Here is a 24263-nt window from a genome sequence, read left to right on the forward strand (position 1 = left end):
TGAATATTTTTAATCACGGTTCACTCCCTTTTCCAGATCATTAAGGTATATATTGAACAGCACTGGTCCCATCAAGATCCTGGAAAGAAAGATTAGCAAATAACTGGATTTTGTATTAGTTCTGGAAGTACGCACATCCATCATCATTCTTTTCTCGTAGCAGACAGTTCAGGTCCTCTGAAAGTTTAGTCTCGCACACTTTATGAATTTCCTCCTACTAGCCGAATTTCTTTGTTTGGAACATACCAAATATGGGAAGTCCAATCACACAGGGAGAGGCGATCTCTTTGGTACCTAGATCCTGTCCTGCAGAGGGCTCTTAATATTAGGCAGAAACCTTGATCTGGACTCTGTATTTAAAAGGGCAGCAAGTGTAAAGAGCACTAAGATGTGTCCACAGTAAGCTGTGTTACTAAGCACATGGGGGATTTCAGCCTTCTAGATCAGACTAAGTCCCTTCCCAGCAGGATATTTGCCCTAAATTTCGTTTTCTTAGGTTCTCCTCAGTACTACTTATTATGCTTTGTCTTAAGCAACAGACCACTAACCAAGATGACCTAATTTCTCAGAATATATTTATTCATGATTCTATTCCACATTCCTGATTTTTAAGTGACTTAAAAATGAACTTATTTGTGTGTCTAAGAAACAGCTGTCTATAGAATAACAAGGGCCAAATACAGCCAGGGTCTAAGTAGGTAAAATTCCACTGACTTCAATAGAATTATACCTGGTATATTACAAGACAACTGCATAATACTGTTTAATACGAACAGCTATCTTGAATCCTGAACAGTAAGAATTGGCCCACTCAAGGCTAAGTGACACCATTACAGCCCATGGCCCAGGTTACAAGTATAGCTGTTCATATTAAGCAGTATTATTGAGTGACCTTAGATTTATAAGTTAGTTCAGGAATCCAACTAATAGTGGATTCGTGACTTAGTATGAAACCTTTTTGAGTTAGAGAGTTGTGTTGGGACTAACCTCTACTTCAAAATGTATTTTTTAAAAGGTGGCTAGAAGTTTTGTTTTAATGCACATATATACACAGAGCTGGGAAACATACTTAATACTTTCATTATTTGATTAACTGAAACAGTTTTGCTCAAGATATCAAAAACTTTCACACACACGCACAAAAAAGTCATCTTTGGGTAGAAACCAGAGGGGGAAAATGTCAGCCCTCAAGGTGAATGTTCTAGAAGTTCTGAGTGTATGAAGACAGAAACTTAATTTTCTGCAAAATTAATTATGCTCTACATGACTCACACGGCCACTATAAATATGTGCACACATACAAACTAACCTGTTTTTGATTGTTGTAGGCCAACACAGTTCTGATGGCCGTTTACATTCAGGTTCTCGAGTGAAGTAACCAAATCTGCTTTGGATAGGGCCTTTACATCACTCACTAGGGCTTTGCTGCATAAATTTTTATCATCCCTATGAAAAGAGATTCACTTTTGTTTTGACTGTATTAATTTTCAACAACAGTTTCAACAACAGTTACAATTCTAAAGCGTAAAGCTAACCCACTGACAAACTTGTCCTCAGTAAGCCCATATAAATCTTGAAGGGCTTCACTGTAAACAACATATGGCCTGCGAAAGAAAAAAGGTACCCATGTAAGAAAGCAGATGAGATAGCTAAATAAAGACATAGGTATTCTGAAAAGCAACACAAAATATATTAAAAACCACAAAACAAAACAACCCACCACACCACACACTTGAGGCCAGACTTCACCGGAAAAGCAGCTGCAAACACTGCCATCTTGTAACTCAACAAAAATCAAACCATATTTGCTTACTTACTGCCAAAAACAAAAACACCTCCTCACCCCGCCCCCCCACCTCTTTACATTAAATTGCATTTTATAAAATTTAAATCAATCAGTTTAATTTAAATTAAACAATTTTTATTTTTCAAATAAAACTAAAAATAAATTTTAATTGATAACTTATTTTAAGACCTACACTTACTCTAATCTATTAAAATAATTTAAAATTAAAAATATTCAAGCAGGACATGTTTGCTACTAAAATTTTAATGAAAGTCAAACCACTGAACTGTTAGAAGTCACTGACTAAAGCACCTGGAACCAGAGTAAGTTGAAATGCTAAATCAGCTTTTGACAGTAAAAGCCTCTTCTGAGAGAGTATTTCAGGCCAATGACTAATTCATTCAAGAAGGTGAGAAACCATTTGGGAATTGAAAAAAAAAGCAAAAAAAAAAAAAAAAAGCAAGAAAGCTTGTTTTTTATTCATATATTGGAAGAGGATAACAAGGTGGGAGGAGGAGGAGGAGTTCTACCTGAAGGACATAATGGCACTGATTGTTTCTAGTCACTAACTATAGATAATGCTTTCTTTAATCAATCTGTTTTAAATACAATACATTTGATACTTATTCATCCAGCACATGTAAAAGATATTTTTATTAATTAAATAAAACCAATTTTAAAATGCTGTTTGTGCATTAATTGAATTTCATTTTCCATTCAAATGCAGTTTGACACAAATCACAGGTAAAAAAGTTAATGCTCTAGCAAATAAGAAATGCATCATTCACCATTTTCTAAGATCATAAAAATGTAAAAACTACAAATCTGAATACATATATATTGAACTATATAATTGCTTAAATGTGTATTGATTCAGTGTATCATCCAGAGTGGCAAAGAGAAGCACCAAATTTAGTGTGATGGCTCTATATAGTTACAAATCAATGTGTTTTAAGGTTAATGAGAATCAACCTCTCTTAGGAAGAATAAAAAATAAATAGTTACATGCCTGTTCTGCAACTGTTGCTCAAGATGAGTTGCACATGTCCACTTCACTTCGTTGTCTGTGCACCAGTGTGCCAGAGTACTTTTTCCCCGTAGCAGTATCCATTGGGCACTTGTACTGCTTGGTGACAGGTTAAAGAGCAGAGCCATCACAACCTCCTCCCCTCAGTTCCTTCTCATACTAGAAGCCACCATGCATATTGGCTCCAGTGTAAAGGGGAGAAGAGCAGGTTATGAAATGGACGCACATAACACATGTTGAACAACAATTACTGAACAAGCATATATGTTTTTCCCTTCAAGTGCTTGCACTTGTCCATTCTACTTGGGTAACTCAAGCAGATCCTATGGAGGAGGGTATCACTGTCTACCTCAGCAAGGACTGTACCACTATTCTCCCAAACTTAGTATCACCTCTGGAGGGGAAATGGCATAAGGGTCATCATATAAACCAAAGACCACGTGGCAGCCTAGCAAGTGTCAGTAATAGGAACATGACCCAGGAAAGCTGCTGAAGCCATCTTAGTCCTTGCAGAATGGGCTAACATTTTGTGAGGAAGAGATACATGGGCAATATCGTAATAAGCAAATGCAAGTGGAAATCCAGGAGCAGATTGTCTGGGAGGTTACTGATTTCACTTTCATATAATAGTAAATGAAACAAACAGCTGAGGAGATGCCAAAACTCCTTAATTCTGACAAAGTAAAAAGCTAAAAGTTCTTTCAATGTCCAAGGTCTGTAGCTGCTCTTCATCTTTGCGAGAATGGGAAAGAATGTCAGCAAATAAAGAGTCTGGTTCAAATGAAAGTCCAAAACCACCTTGGCAAGAAATTTGGGATGATGTAAGGCCACTCTGTCGTAAAAAGTCAAATGGGAAAGGTCAGCCATCAGTGCTCACAGCTCAGCAACTCTCATAGTTGAGCTAGTAAAAAAACAAATAAACAAACAAAAAAACAACACCCACAACACACACCCACAACTTTAATTAAGAGATGAGACAATGAACACGTGGCCATGGATTCAAAAGGAGGTCCCATCAAACTTGAAAGAACTGAGTTCAAATGCCGGGAAGGGACTGGATCTTACACAGGAGGGAAGACAGTCTGCCCAAACCTTTCAAAAATCTGATATAATCATAGGGTTGGAGAATACAGACCTGCCACCTAAAGGTGGGCTAGTCACTGAGATAATTAAGAGTACACTTTGCTGCTGTCAGGTTCATCTGCTTTAGGTGAAGGAGGTAATACAGATTCACCTAAATAAGAGCACTGGACCATGAGGTACTCTCAGTGGCGGATTAGCTACTCGGTCGACGGCGGTGGAGCTCTGGCCACCAGGTGGGGCGAGGGAACCCCCACACCCAGGCAGAAGTGCCGGGCAGCCAGGGCAGGGGAAGCCCCTGTCTCCAAACCCTGGCTGTGGCCCCAGGACTGGAGAAGCTCTTGTTCCCTGCCGTGGACCAAGGGCTGGGGGAGCTCTTGCTCTCCCTATTGCAGCCCTGGGGCTGGGGTGGGGGGAAGACACAAAGCTTCTCCAGTCTTGGGGGGGGGGGGAGAAAGGAGCAAATGGGTTGCAGGCTGCAGCAGGGGAGGGGGGAAAAAGGGGGGAAGAATGGGCAAAACAGGGCAGGTTGTGTCTCCGCCCCGCCCCCTCCCCACACACTTGCTCTGGCCCAGGACCCTCGAAACCTTAATCCGCCTCTGTATCAGGTGCCAGGACCAAAGAAAGTCTTTCTATATCATGAAATAATGTACATCTGGTAGAAGAAGACTTTCCATTATGCAAAATGCACACAGTCTGAACTGCCACCAAAACACGGAAACCTTTGATGATCTAACCACTGAGCGCGTCCGGGCAGTGAGATGCAGGCTGAAAAGGGATTCAGATTCTGGCTATGATCCTATCAGATTATGTATGGAGGGAATTGGAACCCAAAAAACAGATGTTCAATAGGTTTGAGAACAAACATTGACCAGACCAGATAGGCAGGCACTATCAAAATTAGGATGGCATGGTCCTGTCTGAGTTTGGCACTACCTTCAGCACTGTTGGGATGGGGGGGAAAAAGCATAGAGAGGTTTTCTGTTCAGACATCAGAAAGGCAGCTGTTAATGACGTTGGGCAGAGGCCTCCCCTGGAACAGAATTAGTGACACTTCTTGTTCTGGTGGGTGGTGAACAGGTCCAAGTCTTGTAATCCCAATTCAGAAAAATTAACTTTGCAACATGAGGTATGTGGGGGCTAGTCATGGCCTCTGCTGAATGACTGGCTGAGTCAGTCTGCCAGTGAATTGAGAGCCCAGGAGATGAAAATACCTGCAAGTATTTCCATTCTGGATGGAGAAATTCCAAAGACCCTTCACCAAGAAGGACTGGACATCAGATGTGGCCCCTCCCTATTTGTAAAAGTAAAATATCACCACAGCACCGTTTTGAGAACCTGCAAGGAGCAGCCAGCTATATGAGACAGAAATATCTGACAGGCTAGTATATAGCCCAAAGCTCCCTGACACTGAGTTTGTAAGCTCACAGGATGTGCTCCAGTCAAGGATGAAGCATCTGTGACTAGAGTCACTGATGGTAGAGCAGGAGTAAAGGGAACCCTGGTGCTTACATCGATTGAGTCCATCCACCAATTCAGGGAGAAGAGAACAGTTGCAGGCATATGAGTCCGCGTGCGCAGCGGATGTCGGGAGCAATGGTGAATTGACTTCACCTTAGGGTCATGCAGAGGTGGTTGAAGTCTGGCATGCTGGGTCACATACATGCAAGTTGCCATGTGTCCTAAAAGTCTCATGCAATTCCTCACTGTTATACAGAGATGTGCCTGGAATTCTGCTTGAAACAAATATGCCTCACTGTGGTTGAATCGAGAACTGCCTCTGCAAATTTTATCTTCTTTGCAGGGGTGAGATCTGGTTGGTCTTTGTTGATTAACAGGCCTAAAACTTGAAAGAGGTAAGACCTTCTGCACCCCTTCTTTCACCTGGTTCTTGGACTGTCCAGGGAGCAACCAATTATTCAAGTACAGATACACCTAAATGCCCACCCTTTGAACATGTGCTGCCACCACCATACACATTGTGAAAACTCAGGACAGGGGCAGAGGACAAGCCAAAAGGAAGAAATGTGAATAATGGGTATCTGCCAGAACAAATCTTAAACTTCCTGTGACTCTGGTGAAGGGCCACAAGGAAGTATATCTCTTTTAAGTCAAGGGTAGCAAGCCAGTCGTTGAGAGATAGGAATGGGATAACAGAGGATTAGAAATTTTATCTTTATGAATTGCTTGAGATTCTGCAGGTCCAGAATGGGCCTGAGGCCTTCCTTGGACTTCAGAATGAGAAAATACCAGGAATAAAATCCCTTCTCTTGATGTAGGGGCCATAGAAGAGACTATCCTTCCTGAATTAGTACAGTCTCAGGAGAGCGATCCCTGAAAAAAGAGAGACAGAAAAGGTGGACGGGAGAGTGGAATAGACGTGATTTGTAGAATATATCCCACTTGCACCCTGCTTAGAACCCACCTGTCTGACATGATTCCAAGTAGTACAGCTTGCAGCCAAAGGGAAGAGAACTCTAAGTGGTTTGATGCTCTTGGCTGAGTCAGACAGGCTGTTTGGAAACTGACAGCCGTCTCACTGTCACAGATGTAGGAGGCAGAGATGGAGGTCTCCTCCTTTGGAACTTGTCATGTATGTCTTTCAGAAGTGTTAGGCTCCCTCACCAGGTAATATGATGGATAGCTCTGATGCAGAAACTTCTCTCTGTAAGGACCCAGGGACTAGAACCCAGGTCTGCAGAGCCTGGGATGGCTATAAAAGTCTCACAGTGCCAATGGGAGACCATCCAGAGGCACAGCCAGGGAACACTATAGAGTAAACACTGCAGAAAATACTGCCCAAGAGATCCAGAGTGATGGTACCCTGCACCTCTCGGATTGGCCAAGAGCCCTATTTAACCCCATGGGTTGCCCTGGGCAACCTCATAGACTTCAGCCTGCTGCAATGCCAGACTCTGCTTGATTGCCTGCATCTGACTCCAGCCTTACTCTCACCCTGATTCCTGACTCTAGCCTGCTACAGCCTCTGATCTCCAGCCTCTGACTGCAGCCCGACTGACCCTGACTCTTGCCTCACGATTCCAGCTTTGTACTACTTCTGATCTCTGATCCCAGCCTGACTCTGACCCTGGCTCTTGCTTACAGAACTTGGTTTTTGCAATTCCTCCAAATCCTGTCTGGTAACTACTGTTCCTGCTGTGCACAACTCAGCCCAGCTGTGACCACTAGGCAAGATCACTTATGCCACAATCCTTTTCAATTTTTATAGCAGGAGTATAAATACCCAAAGATTTCAGGATTGCCGAAGAATCTTTTAAAGAGTGCAGAGTCTCAGCTATTTTGCCAGAGCACAGACTTGAACCCTCAAAAGCAAGCCTTCTATAGTATACTGCACTTCAGTCGGAATATCCAGTGCTTGCAGCCACAAAGCACAATGAATAGCAATGGCCGCTGCCATCAGTGGAACTGCTGAGTTTGCTTCATCCACTGAAGCCTGTAGAGAAGACTGGGCAGCCAAACAGTTATATTAATTAATAAAGACCTTAAATTCCTCTTTGACATTTTTTGGTAACTGGTTTTGAGACTCAGACATTGCATTCCAATTTGAATAATCATATCTGGCAAGCAGCATCTGATGATTTGTAATTCTACATTGTCCTGCACAATTGGTATCACATGGGTTGGTACCAAAGCTGTCGGATCTGGTAGCTGGGAGTTATCCTGCCTGAGAGGTGAAGCTGGCACTGACAAGCACAAGAGGTCCTGCGTCACTGCATATGTCTAACATCTAGTTGATACTGACAAAATAGCCTAGGGAACAGAAATCAGATGAAGTAGGCAATGGAATCTGTCTTGACAGAGCCCCTTGAGATGCTGGAGTGAACCACTCAACACTGAAGGAACACTGTACAGTGTTCACCTCCTAACCTCACCTCCTAACCTCAGAACTTGATTTATCCTTAAGGGAGTCTGATCATTAAGCCCTCTAAAGGGGGGAAAAAAAACAACAAAAAACAAAAAAAAAACATGACTTCAGTATTTCACAATACAGAGCAAAGCTCAACCCCACCACCACCACGACAAAAGAATAGGTAAATGGAAACCTAAAATGGGTACAGCTAACTAACACAGAGAAAACATGAAGAGCTCACACTTGCTCTGACCACCAAATCATAGGCGGTGAGCAGAAACAGGGGCACTGGGGCATCTCTGCCTTTCATGCTCCCGCTAAGCAGCACCAGTGCATGGAGGGCATATGTGTAACCCAGATGGGTATTGCTATGGGAAAATATGTTATCTAGCTCCAGTGCACTGGCACACACTTAAGTGGAATGGACATGTGCAAGCACCCAAAAAAGAATTAAGAAACTCAAATGAAAAAACAAGATTTAAGCCAATGATTGAAATCAATCCACCCTGCTGTGCACCCAATGAAGATGTAATGGACTGAGCTGAATTCTGCTCTGCCTAATACAACAAAATTACCCAAGTTCCAGCTGGAGAATCTTTATTACTCATGAGGCTGTAAGAAGTCAAAAAGAGTATAGATAAATTTTAGCGTATAGATCACAGCCTGAGTTTAATAGAGCCGCACAATATAAGAGTCATCTCTTAACTCAGATTGTGCTAACTTAACATGGAATCATTATGGACAGTCTCCCCATATTCATGTTTGTCTGGGTTTCCTCTGCAAACACACATTAAGTTTGCACAAATTAAACCAGTTCCCGTTAGAGAACTCATTTCCACTTTCTGAAATGGTATTAATTTTGTCCAATCTTCATCTGAACCACCTTTTCGGGATCCCTTCAGGGAGATCAGTTGCTGAAAATTACATTTCAATTCCTAGTGTAGCCAAAGCTAGAATCAAGTCACAAAAATCAGCAGGAGAATTAGAACAAAGTCAATCCCTATCCATACACGCTGTAATACATACTACCACCACCTTCACCATGTACGTACAACCAGATCTCTGCTCTGTTCCCACACAAAATGTGATTATTAAGTCTTCAGTTACTTTATGCAGCACCAGTAATATTAGCAGCTGTTTTCCAGCAAATTCCAGTTTTAAGAAAATTAAGAACTTGAATTAACTCTACTTAAAAAGTGTTATACTTAGAAAAAAGTGTTTTTAATTATTCCTTTATACTACAAAGGAGATACATCGAGTGATTTTGCTTCTCAAAAACAAACCTTATTTCAATCACATCTAAAAGTGATGGTGTGTAGTCTCCTCCCCACACACAGAATTCAGCAATCTTGAAAACAAAAATATGAAATGCAGATGTAACTCACGTGCACAGTATGACAAAAGCTTGAGGGAAAAGACTCTGATACTGCAAGCAGCATTGTAAAACACGATCATCATTGTTTTCATCACTCAATCCATCTGAAAATTTAGCAAACAATGGCAATATATTCAGAAATAATCAGGCTTCATGAGCAATATCTTAATATATTTATTAAGATACTATATTCAAACACTGTATTTTTTCAAGCAATGGGGAGATGTGTGGTCTAAGCACAGATCTGAGATACAGGAATTCCTGAGTTCTACTAGAAACTGCTGCTTTCTTGCTTTGCAACGTCAGGCAAGTCGCTTACACAGCTCTGTGATCAACTAGGTTGCAGTCAGCAACTGAAGACACAATCCATACCTAGCTTGGTAGGACGAAGTAACTCGCCACAGCCTGTTTATAAAGTGGAGACACAGCTGGAGTTGAGAACGCTGTAACAAACAAATTTATTGGTAACATGGTAGGGAGTGAAGTACTAGTTTTTGATTATAAACTATGTATGTACTAACTCTGTTCAAAAAATATTTTACTACTGATTAAGGTGTATTTGATAGGTTCATGCTGAAAAATATAGGTGATATCTGTCTTCTGAAAACTCATAAAGATACCTACTCATCACAAAAGACTGAGAAATATATAGGGCTTGATTCTTCACTCCATTACACTAGTTTTATACCAGCACAACTCACACATCAATTAACAGTATAAAATTGGTGTGACAGGGTGGAGAATCAGGTCCATAGTGAACAATAGTCTGATGGCCACTGAAAGTTGTTAGTCAATTTTAATAGGGAAATTGCAAAGGTAAAAGTGAAGGTTATATTAAGCCCAGAAGAAGATGCTGATGCTCACACTAGTGGAGCTGTGAGGATCATTCAGTTAAGAAATAAATGTAACTATCTACATAGCTTACATATTTTCTGAGAGGCAAGTTGCATGGATTGCCCCCACAGCTTTGAATCTTGGTTTTTGAGACAAGTGTAGATGAACTGAACTGCAGGGACAGCTTTGTGCCGAACATGTTGTAGTACTTTGCCTTTCTTCAGGTTGTCCAGTTCTTGTAGAACCACCCAGGGAATTATCAGTGCAAGTCTGCCAATGCCTAGAAAATACAAAATTAAAAAAAAAAAAAAATCTGCTAATTGAACTACAGTAGGTTCCCTTTTAACGTGAACATAGTTCCCGAGGTTTGCGTGTATTAGCAGATTTCCGCATTACTGGGCAAGACCCATTTCAAAACAGAAGTTAGCTTCCTTAACGTTAAATTCAATATAAACACTCATTCAGTGATTTATCTTAAAAGTGATGACATGCAAAAGTTGAGGAGAAAACAATTATCACATTACTGTACCATATTTTGACATAATTGTTGTGGTAATCCTGTCATGCTGTTTACCACACAATGAATGCCACACTGTGTGATGCTTGATGCTAAAATAAAAGTCACTGAGCAGTAGAGGAAAAGGGAATACTGATATGTTCAAAAAATGATGGTCATTATAACACCAAATTCTAATTAATAAAAGGCAACAATGGTTTGCAAAGACTATTATCCAATAACGCTATCTCAGTGATAAACGCTATGGACACTGGACAAAAGTTTTACTGGCCTACATTTTCAATGAACTTTGTTAAAAAAAAATTCTTTAAAAATATGTACTAAAAGCTTTGGCATTAAAACTGGAATATACCAGACACACAATGAATACACTGGAAAGTGAACGACTATTCTGTCAATGCTACATACATTGGCCCTGTTCTTTATCTCTGGCACTTACATGATCAGACCTTATAAAGGGATACACCACATACATTATAGTGTCATGGGGCTCTGTTTCCAATTGGTTTGCATTATAAGTCACTGTTCATTAGCTCAGAATGTTAGAAGCACCCTGATGGACTTCACTGGGTGCATGCTGGTATCTGCAGTCTTAGTCGCTCTAGCAGTACAGATCTAGAATTCAGCAACATACCAGAGGCAGTACTGAAAGCAAGGGGTTGGATGTCAGAACTCCAGGTGTATTATTTCCAGCTTTGACCTCAATTTTTTTTCCCCCCCATCAACTTGTTTCCTGCCTTGATAATACTTATCTTACAGATGGGATAATCTGTTCTTGTGTCCTCAGCTGTGTCATGAGGGTTAAACAAAGTGCTTTGAGATCTTTGTATTAAGGTGCAATAGAAGTGCAAGATACTTACTATTAATAATGGACCAAACGCTTAAGTCCCTACTCTGCCCTTACCTCAGGTAATCTCTTACTGACTTTTTACAGCATCCAGTATCAGGTAGAACCAGACCTAGGGGTTTTTAGAAAGCAAGGATCCCTAAAACTTATGTATGCAGAAGAGTTTAAAATTTGTAATAAGAAGTTCAGTTTTCATTACAGTAGATATGTACATAATAGGGTCTGCTTTCAGATGTCAGTTTCCTTAATAGGAAGCCTACACTCTGAATTTAGACTCTCATGAACAGGCATTTACATGTGAAAATCTAAGTGTCCAAATGTGGGATTTGGATAGCTTGTTAAGGAGCCCAGTGTTTGAGAGTTAGCCTCAATATGTATGAAGTTATTTTTCCATTATGCACATTCCAGTACAGTGTGTTAGGCATTGTCCACATGCACGGTATAGCCCATACCCTGAAGAGCTTACTATACAAACATGAACCTGTTGATTGCCCCTCTTCTATAGGGATTGTAAAAGCAGCCACATACCTGGTATATCTCTAGTTTTCAAAGTCATGATAAACTGAAGGTGACTAATCATTATGTTGGTGTCAATCACTATCAAGAGGTTCGAACCAGAAGTAGCACTTGCTGTAGAAGAGAACACATAACAATTCATCCTTTTGCATTCCTTACTTAGGTCACTTATTACTTTTAAACGTTATCAGTGTGGAAGCAGATTGAGAAACCTTCTGACAACTTTACAGAAGACATACCAGCTGGAATATCTGCATTCTCTTCTGGAAGATCTATTTCCATACTTGTCAATTCTCCACAAGTCTGCACAACTGGCAAAGCTATCTTTTTGTCAATTCGAGCAGCATGTAAGTCCTCTATTATTTGCATCTATGGCAAAATATGAATACATAAAATGAGAGGTGAGTAAGCTCTTTAAAAAGTTATCTGATAGGAACAAACATCTTCCATTGCTGATGTTTTCATGCAGTTCTTAGCATTAGTTAATTTTTAACTGGTGCAGCAAATTTAAGAGTATGAGCATCTGCAGCCTATACCCAAATATAGGAAGTCCAAGGTATGGCCTAAAAGTTTCATTTGTGACCACATTTCTAACCAATAGTTAACAAGCTTGATCTGTTCCTTACTACAGAGGTCGAAAGTGCTAACAACAGTTCTTTAGGAACATTGCTCTTTATCAGTGGTTCTCAACCAGGGGGATGCAAACCCTAGGAGTACACAGAGGTCTTCTAGGGGGGTACATCTACCCATCTAAATATTTCCCTAGTTTTACAACAGGCTACATAAAAAACACTAGCCAAGTCAGTACAAACTAAAATTTCATACAGACAGTGACTTGCTCTATATACACTATACCCTGAAATGTAAGTATAATATTTATATCCAATTGATTTTATAATTATGTTAAAAATGAAAACGTCAGCAATTTTTTAGTAAGAGTGTGCTGTGACACACTTGTCTTTTTATGTCTGATTTTGTAAACGAGTAATTTTAAGTGAAGTGAAACTTGGGGATACTCAAGACAAAATCAGACTCCTCAAAGGGGAACAGTAGTATGGAAAAGACTGAGAGTCACTGCTCTATTTCTTTCCTAAAAAAAGGTAAAGGGATACTGGAAAGTAAAGTTGGTGGGATCTGCAACCAAATATTCTTGACCCCACTTTCCAACATGGAAGCAAGAAGTCTAAAACTAGGTTGTACCATGTAAATTTGTTTCAAAAAGCCCTTGACTGGCAAAACAAACTAACTGGATTTTTTGGTACTTAAGAGATACCAGGGCCACTAGGAATGGAAGTGGCATAGCAACAGTGCAGAATGTCACAGTTTCAGGATACAGTTGTTTAAACTAAAATAGCACAAACCTCTTGGTCTGTCTCTGTAATGTGAATGGCTTGATGGGAGGCAGAAGGGCAGGGGACTTCAGAGCTCTGTTGAGAAATAATGCCAGAAATAAGACATTTACAAGAATTCAAGCACTTGCTACTTCATGACAAACTTTGTGACCTGACAATAAAATGAATGTTCTATCCAAATACTACCTTTGCAGTAGTATTATAAAGAGTTAAGAATGTAGTGTGCATATAGAAAAGAGCAGAGAGTACTATTTAAATTAGCACAACCCTAATGATACAAAAACATGTTAAGATGCTGTCATGAACAGATAGTAGGAGTTAATAGAACAGAAGTACTTTATATCTCTTTTGCCTGTAAAGGGTTAACAAGAGCAGTGAGACTGGCTGTCACCTGACCAGAGAACCAATCAGGGGACAGGATACTTTCAAATCTTGAGGGAGGGAAGTTTGTGTGTGTGCTGTTAGTTTTGGTTGTTGTTCTTGATCTCTGGTTTGGAGTGTGATCACACGTGCAAACAGGTTTCTCTCCAATCTCTCCGATTACAGGGCTCTTATAAGTTCAGATAGTGCCCAGTACGAGGCGATTAAGGGAGTGGTATGTTTGTTTCTTATTTGCAATGTGCATTTGGTGTAGGGTTTAAATGTGTATGTGGCTTGGGGGAGTTTCAACTTTGTATTTATGCTGAAGGTTTTTGTTTGTATTGATGATACTTTAGGTGGGGGGTATTCCAGTGTCTTAGCTGAAAGACACTGTAATTGCATTTTAAAATTTACAAAGATAATTTTTTACTATTTTTCTCTCTTTAATTAAAGCTTTTCTTGTTTAAGAACCTTGGTTTTTATTTTATTTGAGTGTGAGACCCAGGGACGGGGGTCTGTTGGGAATTACCAGGGAATTGGGTGGGGCGAGAAAGGGGGAAGGGAGAGAGAAAGGTATAATTTCTACTCCGTATGTTGGATTTACTCGCCCCCTCCCCAGACTCTCCCCTGAGAGAGGAGAGAAGGATCCGATGAGCGGGAGGGGAAAGGTGAATTTCCTCTCGCTGTTTAAAGATTACAGGAATCTTGAATCACAGTTGATCTTCCAGGAGTAACCCAGTGGGGGGAAGCCTGGAAGAGGCGAATGTGTGGGGGAAAGGGTTTACTTATCCTTGGTTAGATCCAGAGGGATGAGTCTTGGGGTCCTCGCTGCAAGGTTTTGGGGGGACCCACGTGTACCAGGCACTTGGATTCTGGTTAGGTGGCAGCGCTACAGTTCTAAGTGGTAGTCCAAGTTAGAGGAATTTCTGGGATGAGTGGGTACCCCATCTTATTGGACGCTAAGGTTCAGAGTGGGAATTATACCCATGACAGATTGCTTTAAAAAAAAAGGAAGTAGACAAGTGTCTTGTATGAATGAGGTTGGGATCAAATTCTTCTTAGTTGTGGCCAAAACTTAAGCCTACATCTCCATACGCAGAGGCAGAAGATATAAACGGTTATCTAGTAACCACCATTTCAAAAAAACACTAAACAAAAAAACCAAAAAACAAAACACCCACCACACAGCCTATTTGTCCACTACTAATCTGTCCAGCATTCTACTACTTTACCTGTCTTAAATGTAATGGTATGACTTCAAAAGTCCTTCCTTCAGTTCTTGAACTAACAGTTTTGCTGGAATCAGAATGCTGTTTTTTCTCTTTAAGATACTGCCATTCCTTAGATGTTGCAGTTGAATAAAATAATGGCATATGTTTAGTATCATGCTGATTTTTGTTAGATAGTTCTTTGGAGTTTTCTAGGTGTTCTTTATTCTTACAAGTCTTCAATGATGTGTGTGATATATTAGTGGAGAAATTGCCATCTCCTGCAGTCTTTGGAAAGGTGGCTGAGGACTTTTTCAGAATTCTGAAATCATCACTCAATTTTTTTGATCCATGCAACTTCTTACTCAGCAAGTCTGTAGGAAAGGTAGCTACCTTGAACTTCTCCAACATAGTTTGTTCAACTCTAGCCTTTAGTTTGCTGAGCTCAGTTTTCTCTTTCTTCTTCTTCCTCACCAAGTCCTTCTGGATTGCAAAACTATGCCGCACCATTTTCCCTCCTGTTCCAACATTGTCAAAATAGTGGTCTTTTTTACAGATTTCCCTGCTAGTAGGGACCACGCCAGAATCACTTTGGTTTTTCTCTCTTCCATGTTTAACATCATGATGTTTAAACTGTATAGATATCCTTTTTCGCTTCTCAGTTTGAATCAAAACAGCACTGATTGTTTTGCTATCGTTTGAAGACTCTCCTTGGAACCCTTCAATAGTGCCTTGTGGAACATAGGAAATTTGCTTTTGTTTCTTCTCTTGAACATCTTTATGTACTTTGAATCTGCAGAAATGTTACATAAATGGAAATTATTAAAAAAAAAAGAGTCACAATATAGCTTAACATGACTGAAATCAATGAAGAGAGGCCTGCACTAGACTGTTAATGTACTTCTTCACTCAGCTAGTTACTGCTAAGGGAAAGTCTACACTATGGGATTATTCCAATTTTACAGAAACTGGTATTTTAAAACAGATTGTATGAAGTCAAGTGCACGCGGACACACTAAGCACATTAATTCGGTGGTGTGCGTCCATGTACCAAGGCTAGCATCGATTTTCAGAGTATTGCACTGTGGTTAGCTATCCCATAGTTCCTGCAGTCTCCCCCGCCCATTGGAATTCTGGGTTGAGATCACAATGCTTGAGGGGGCAAAAACAGCGTCGCGGGCGATTCTGGGTAAATGTTGTCACTCAATCCTTCCTCCGTGAAAGCAACAGCAGACAAACATTTCACGCCCTTTTTCCCTAGATTGCCCTGGCAGATGCCATAGCATGGCAATCATGGAGCACGTTTAGCCTTTTTTCACTGTCACCGTATATGTACTAGATGCTGCTGACAGATGCGGTACTGCAGTGCTACACAGCAGCATTCATTTGCCTTTGCAAGGTAGCAAAGACGGTTACCAGCCCTATTGCACCGTCTGCTTCTTTGGAAATTGGCGATGACAGTTACCAGTCATATTGTACCATCTGCTACTCTCATGGGTGCTCCTGGCTGGCCTCGCTGAGGTCGGCTGGGGGCGCATGGACAAAAAATGGGAATGACTCCCCAAGTCATTCCTTTTGTTATGTTTTGTCTAAAAATAGAGTCAGTCCTGGCAGACAGTGCAATAGGGCTGGTAACCATCCTCATCATAGCAGCTGGAGGCTGAGCTCCTCTCCCCCAGCCCCCAGAAATGATGAGCTCTGTGCCATTCCTAGGAGTGCCCTGCAACAACCCCACCCGTTGCTTCCCTCCTCCCACACCGCTCCTGGGCTACCATGGCAGTTATCCCCCATTTATGTGATGAAGTAATAAGAATGCAGAAATAAGAAACACTGACTTTTTAGTGAGATAAAATGAGGGGGAGGCAGCCTCCAGCTGCTATGATAGTCCAGGCAGGACCTCTCCATTACTCATTAAAGGGTTGCGGGAGAGGAGCGCAGCCTCCCGCTGCTGTGATAGTCCAGTATCTCCATTAGACATGAAAGGGCGGGGGGGGGGGGGGGGGGGGGAGAAGAAGAGCTCAGCCTCCAACTGCTATGATGAGGACGGTTACCAGCCCTATTGCACTGTCTGCCAGGACCTGAACCTCCAGAGACAAAGCTTAAAAGAAGGGAATAACCGGGAGTCATTCCCATTTTTGCCCAGGCATCGCAGGCCGACTCACCGAGGCCAGCCAGGAGCACTCACAGCATGATGATGAGGACAGCTATCAGTCATATTGTACCATACCATCTGCCACCGGGGAGGGGAGGGGATGCTGCTGCTTAGCGCTGCAGTACCCCGTCTACCAGCAGCATCCAGTAGGCATATGGTGACATTGAAAAGACGCAAGAAAAGATTTTTTTCCCTTTTCTTTAAGGGGGGAGGGGAGGGTAAATTGACAAACTATACCCTGAATCACTGGCGACAATGTTTTTGACCCTTCAGGCATTGGGAGCTCAGCCAAGAATGCAAATACTTTTCAGAAACTGCAGGAACTGTGGGATAGCTCAAGTCCGCAGTCCCCCCTCCCTCCCTCCCTGACCATCCATTTGATTCTTTGGCTTTCCGTTACGCTTGTCACGCAGCACTGTGTTGAGTCCCTGCTGTGGCCTCGGTCTATCATAGCCTGCAGAGTTTTTCAAATGCTTTGGCATTTCGTTTTCTGGAACGGAGCTCTGATAGAACAGATTTGTCTCCCCATACAGTGATCAGATCCAGTATCTCCCATACGGTTCATGCTGGAGCTCTTTTTGGATTTGGGACTGCTTGGCCACTCGTGCTGATCAGCGCTCCTCGCTGGGCAAACAGGAAATGAAATTCAAAAGTTCACTGGGCTTTTCCTGTCTACCTAGCCAGTGCATCTGAATTCAGATGGCTGTCCAGAGCGGTCACAATGGTGCACTATGGGATAGCTCCCAGAGGCCAATAACATCGAATTGCGGCCACACTAACCCTAATTCGAAATGGCAATACCGATTTGAGCGCTACTCCTCTCGTCAGGGAGGAATACAGATACCAATATTAAGAGCCCTTTATACCGAAATAAAAGGCTTTGTTGTGTGGACGGGTGCAGGGTTAATTTGGTTTAAAGCTGGTAAATTCGGTATAAACGCGTAGTGTAGACCAGGCCTAAGTATTTGAAATTTCATTAATGTTGATCCTTTAAAAGAGTTGGCGGGGGGGGGCAGAAGAGATTTTTGCTGCTCATGGACATGCTTTGCTCTCATTGTTTTTACATCTTGCATAAATTTTCTTAATTTGCCAAACGTTGACCAAAAAAGGTAACAGTAAGCTTGCTGTCTACATTGTACCAGCCTAGTACAATTATCACAATACAGCAGTGACCTCAACATTGTTAAGACACTGTTCAGTCTTATAGCATAGGCAAGATTGGTTAAAATACTGTTCATATTCCTGAGCGGAGGCTGCTGAAATCCAAGGATATAGCACTTAGGTTCTGTCTGCACTGTGGGGAATAGTGTAGTAAGCAGGTAGTACTTATAAAATAGATGAGACCCAAATCTAGCTACTGCATGCACTGCAGTTTCAGCTCTGAACAGAGATTCTTAATCAGGGCAAAATGTCTATAGCAGTCTTTTTTTATTTTTATTAAAAACCATACAATGCAACATTAGGGTGTGTAATAGTTTTCAAATATTTATGCCCATAACACTTTTTGCATCTGTGTTCAGTCATAGTCACCCACCAGGCTTCAGTCATGCTAGGGGTAGCCAAAAGCAGAGTTCTGTCTAGCACAAATGGGGGGAGAGGGAATGCCCCCTTTGCAATGAGCCCCAAGATATAAAATGATAGTTCAACATGTTCAAAAATATAGTCAATATTGTTCCACAGAGACCAATAAAAACCACTGAAAAACTAGCTAAGACATCCTAATAGGCCCATTAGTTATCATAAAAGATAAACATTTAGTCAACAATAACTGAGAAATTCACTTAATTAATTCACAAGTCAGCCAAAGAGCATATTTGCCATTCCACAACTTGAACAATTTCTCAGTGCCTGTAACCTTGACAATTACTTGAAACATGAAGTGTATTTGTTACCCAAAGCTCTTTCTTTCTACCCAAAGCTCTGGCAACTTTTACTCTGCACAAGGTGGTGTCGGGCAGCCCTAGGCACCAGCAAGCAAGCAAGTACTTGAGGCAGCCCATTTGCAGGGCAGCAGGGATCCAGCATGGGAGCTCAGAACCAACACGGGGCCCTGCGAGCTGTATTCCTGGTTAGCTCCCTGCCTATAGAGCCAGCCCTGGAGCAGGGAAAGAACTACATTCCCAGCATTTCCTTGGCCACTACCAACAGGCAAGGAAGGGGAGGGAGTGAGGTAGCTAAGGCCCATGTTGCAGCTTGCTGTGAATGGAGAGCTGCACTGTGAATGGTAGGATACCATATTTAACATTCAAAAAACAGGAAACTCCATGGGGAGGGAGGGTAGCCCACCCTGCCACCATCCACTCCCTCCGACTGCCCCCCACAGAACCCCAACCCATCCAACCCCCCCGGCTCCCTGATCACCCCTACGGAGCCCCGCCCCTAACTGCCCCTTGGACTCCACCCTCTATCTAAGCCTCCCTGGTCCTTGTCCCCAACTGCCCCTCCTGAGACACCCCCCACCCAACTTCCCTCCTAGAACCCCACCCCCTACCTGTCCCTGACAAACCCCGGGGACTCCCATGCCTATCCAACGCTGCCTGTCCCCCGACTGCCCCATCTACCACCCCTGCTCCTTGTCTCATGACTGCCCCCCGCGAACCCCCTACCCTTCTCCACACCCCCAGCCCCTTACCATGCACTCAGACCAGCATGCCTGGCTCTGCACACAACACCAGACACATTGCTGCAGACATGCTGCCGTGCTCCCCCGCGGAGCCACACCCCCCTCCCCCGCTCAGTTTGGACAGCTGTTACTTCGTTTCTCGCAAATCAAATATACTGATCCACTGTAACTTGCTGCAGAAAAGTAGGTAAAATTGGGCAAGAAATGCTTCCCAGTGGTTATTAGCACTGGAATGCTATTTTCAACTGCCATTGCCTTTGTTTGTTTATTTAAAAGGAAGACAGTGATATTGCGTTGGCAAATCCCCATAGAAACAAGAGTAGAAAAAGAATAAAAAGGCACCTCAACTTTCCTCATTTATGGAGGGACAGTCTTATAATATGCATCCAGATATCCTCAATCACACAAGCTGAAAATTGTTCCACTTTACTGCAGTTCTGTAACCAATATGGAACCAATCCTGTCTGTGTTCTGTGCACATCTAAAGTCCTGCTGAATGACCTGCCCCGGGAGCGAGTTACAAGTGACCCAGGGCTGCGGCAGCAAGAAATGTGTGGGGAGGGGGCAATGGTGGGGGGAAAGGGGGGAGCCCAAGGCTGAGGCAGCAGGGATGTGTGTGTGGGGACAAATGGTGGGGGGGCAAGGGGGAGGCAGAGCACCCACCCAGGGCTGGGGCAGCAAGGGGGTGCGGCGAGGAGCCTAGGGCTGGGATGGGGGGAGGGGGGGGCAGCCAAAAATTTTTTTGTTTGGGGCAGCAAAAACCTAGAGCCAGTCCTGGGTGGTGTCAGGAAATAAATCAGGGGAGACACGGCCATCCAACCAATAGATGTCTGGCACAAACAGGACAACACACACACACAAAAAAAAAAAGAGTGCTTTCACTTACAAGCTAAAGTTTAGTCTCAAGCACTTATACACATCTGCAACAAGTTAGTAAAACACCCCCAAGTCTCGATAATTAAGGAGTGCTCAAGCAAGTAAGAGTGTGGCTCTTGAGAGGCACAGCAGCAGCCCGTCTGCTGGTGGGGAACACAAGATGCATCCAGAGGGAGCGTCCAGGCTTAAAGAGTCCCACTACCTCAAACTTTTCCCCCTTATTTTATACATTAGTAACACAATGACATGTCCCTTAAAGAAAACTTGTTAAGCTAGCAGCTTCAATGGTCAAGCAAGAGGTCTTCTTCTGATTATTACTGATTAACCAAGTGTGATTCCCCCCCCCCCCCATAGTTTGCAGCCTTGAGACCCTGTTAGACACATTCCTGAGGGCATATCCTCTCTTCTAAAAGATGCGTGTATCAGCAACTTCAACACAATTCTTATCGGGAAGGACACAGGGTAAAGCTGCCCTTTCTGTGGCACTCAAAATCCCCTCCCCTCCTGCCTTGGTCAAGTTGCACTTGCTATATGGCCACTTTACAGCCTGCTGACTTGGCTGCTTTTAGCAATAAGCAATAGTGAGTTCAGGCACTTTACTTGTTTGCTGAACATCTCCCCGTACCTTATGACAACTGGATTGATTTGGGGCTACCTAGAGCCAACAGAAATGGAAAGTGAAAGATATTATACTTAATGCAAAATCCTCCTCTAAATTACACTATGGGTCTGTTCTGTTTTTTGCTTTTGTTCCATGCCCAGTACTTCTGCTGACATCTACAGAATAACATTCAAATACAGACACATTCCTATTATGAGGCTCACTGTTCAGAATGAGGAGGATAACACTGTCCCTGGTCTCCAGGGAGTAGCGGAAGGGTGCCATTCCTCTCTTGTTTAGCGTGAAGTAGCACAAATTTGTAGTGCATTTAAAAAAGAAGTTTTAAGGACCTCATCTCTTAATTGTCATCACAACCTGACTGACTTAGGCAGAGTCCATTCATGGATGCAAATGGAAATGTTTTATCTATTAAGGCAGCCCAGTTCTCCATCACTACATAAGTAAAAAACCCAATATTTTGCTAAAATACTAAGCACTATCCTGTTGCTTACTTTGTCACTCAACATAACCATTTAAAAAATAAATCATTTACCTTTGAAATTCTAGCTGTCCTTTTATGTTACAGATTCCTGTCTCTTCTGATTTCTGAAAAAAGGAAAAAGAAAAGAAAAGGTTAACAGGAACCACTAAATTCCAGTAAAATGTGTTACTATGATCTATCACTAGATGCATTCAAATTTTGACTAGCTAAACTCAAACAAATTGGCCATCTACTCCATTACAATGTATTTGCTTCACTGTATTCTTCTACAGTTTAAGAAAACACAAGGAACAAGTGAGCAACAGCATACAAACAGACCTGAATTACAAAAGAGAAATGAAGTATAACTGATTACAGATCTTTCAATACATGCATAGCCTACATTCTACAAAGAAACCAGTAGATAAAGAATACACATTATCCAAATTGCTTCCTAGAACTTCTGTCTAGTCTAGAACAGAGTTTTGACAACGTTTGGTCACAATCATATTGGCCAGCCAAGATGCATTAGAAAGTTGCCATTTTTTTTTTAAATAAAACAGAGTTTCAGCAGTTTCCTAAAATGAGTAAGAGTTCTGAAGTCTTCTCTACATTGGAGGAAGTTTTCCAGGAACTTACCACCATTGTGGTGGTAGCCAGCATCGTATCCAGGCTGGGGCTTCCAACACTGCTAACTTCAATGAGTCTGAATAAGTTAGCAACAGCCGAAAAGTTTCCCTAGTGTGGAGGCCTTATACAAACGGAGCATCAGACCTGGTCCCTGTGCACAATCAGGTCAACCTAACATCCTACTGTATATTCTGTCGACCTAGCTACTGCCTCTTGGATTTACTACAGCAATGGAAAAATCCCTTCCATCACTGTAGTAAGAGTCTACACTATAGTAGTACAGCACAACAGCCGCTGTAATGCTTGTAGGATACACATGCACTTAGAATTTACTCCAAGCTTGCAACAGAGCTATCTCCCAGAACTCATCAATATCTAGCCATCAGATCAAGTTCAACATGACTAAAATAGAGTTAGCTCTTAATCCCCAACTCCCTTCTCAAACTCTGTGAACAATGCAACCATCCCGCTGGTTACCGAGGCCTGTAACTTAGACATCACATTTGACTGAGATGTCTCTAAGTCCTCATATCCAGACTACATCTAAACCTTGCCAATTCTTTCTACATAACATCTGTAAGATTCAAGTTTTTCCATCCATCCACACAGATTTAAAAAAAAGAAACTCTTATCCACGCATCTCATCCCTGCCTTGCTCAGCGCCATTCAGAATGCTGCTGCATAGATCATTCTCTTGTCTTCATCACTTTGACCACATCACCCTTCTTCACATCACTTCAGTGGTTCTCCCCATCGCTATTACACAAAGTTCTTTGTCTTTACTTTCAAGGTCCTTCTCTACCCCACCTATCACGTTTCACTCACTAGCAAGATGTCAGCTCCTACCTCCAATCAGACCATGAAGCCAGCCTTCACTGTCCACTTGTTACATTTTGAAACAAGCACTTTGTGTTTATTCCTATCCAGCCCCTCATGCTCAGGGGGATCCCATAAACATTTGCAAAATTATCTCATTCAAATCCTGCCTTATAATTCTCCTTTCCATGACAGTTACAAAAAGATGACGATAGTTAGGCCACTGGTGTGCTGAGACCACTATCATGCTCACCAATATTGTTTCATTATGTCCTTGTACATCATTGGTTTATACTCATCTGCTGTCATCTCTTGTTTTATGCTTAGACAGTAAGATCTTTGTGGCTAGGGCCACCTTTTTGTTCTGTGTTTGTACAGAGCCTAGCACAATGGAGTCCTAGTCCATAGATTCAAGGATTCCAATGCCAGAAGAGACCATTTTGATCATCTGACCTCTTGTCTAACACAGACCACAGAACGTCCTTAGAATAATTCCTAGAACATATCTTTTAGAAGAACATGCAATCTTGATTTTAAATAATTGTCTGTGATGGAGAATACAACATGATCCTTGGCAAACTGCTCCAATAATTACCCTCGCCGTCAAAAATTTACATCTTATTTCCAGTCTGATTTTGTCTAGATTCAGCCACTGGATTGTGTTACACCTTTCCCTGCTAGAGCAAAGGACCCATTATCAAGTACCTGTTCCCCATGCAGATACTTATAGGCTGTAATCAAGTTACCTCTCAACCTCATCTTTCTTAAGCTAAATAGATTGAGCTCCTCATTATAAAGGCATGTTTTCTAGTCCTTTAACCATTCTCATGGCTTTTCTCTGAACCCCCTCCTCCAGTTTACCAACAACATTCTTTTTAAATTTGGGCTCCAGAACTGGACAAAGTATTCCAGCATTGGTCACACCAGTGCCAAATATAGAGGTAAAATAATTTTTCTGCTCCTACTCAGGATTCCCGTTTATGCAACCCAGGATCACATTAGCTCTTTTGGTCACAGTACCACATTAGGGGCTATCCATCAAAAACCCCAGATCTCTTTCAGAGTCACAGCTTCACAGGATAGAGTCCCCCATCCCGCAAGTATCAATTACAGTAACTCCTCACTTAACATTGTAGTTATGTTCCTGAAAAATGCGACTTTAAGCAAAACAATGTTAAGCAAATCCAATTTCCTCATAAGAATTAAGGTAAATGAGGGGGTTAGGTTCCAGGGAAAAAATTTTCACCAGACAAAAGACTATATTATATACATACACACACACACACACAGTATGAGTTTTAAACAATCAAT

The 24263-nt window shown here is 42.0% G+C and overlaps 1 protein-coding gene across 4 annotated transcripts in view; it reads right to left on the reverse strand.

Moving 5' to 3' along the window:
- The window catches only part of SWT1 (SWT1 RNA endoribonuclease homolog), a 104033-nt gene that overhangs the window by 60368 nt on the left and 19402 nt on the right, over positions 1-24263 (reverse strand). For all 4 annotated transcript variants that reach the window (XR_012656262.1, XM_032783452.1, XM_032783450.1 and 1 more), the window contains 8 exons: positions 21579-21631; positions 14798-15566; positions 13215-13280; positions 12093-12222; positions 11866-11967; positions 10065-10253; positions 9150-9243; positions 1310-1446 (listed from right to left, as the gene is read on the reverse strand). Coding sequence is in view for 3 of the 4 variants with exons in the window: in XM_032783452.1 (XP_032639343.1) it covers positions 1310-1446; positions 9150-9243; positions 10065-10253; positions 11866-11967; positions 12093-12222; positions 13215-13280; positions 14798-15566; positions 21579-21631 (1540 nt within the window). In the remaining variant the exon portion in view is untranslated. The remainder of the gene's footprint in view (positions 1-1309; positions 1447-9149; positions 9244-10064; positions 10254-11865; positions 11968-12092; positions 12223-13214; positions 13281-14797; positions 15567-21578; positions 21632-24263) is intronic.

The sequence above is a fragment of the Chelonoidis abingdonii genome, chromosome 7 (assembly GCF_003597395.2).
Source record: "Chelonoidis abingdonii isolate Lonesome George chromosome 7, CheloAbing_2.0, whole genome shotgun sequence".
NCBI lineage: Eukaryota > Metazoa > Chordata > Testudines > Testudinidae > Chelonoidis > Chelonoidis abingdonii.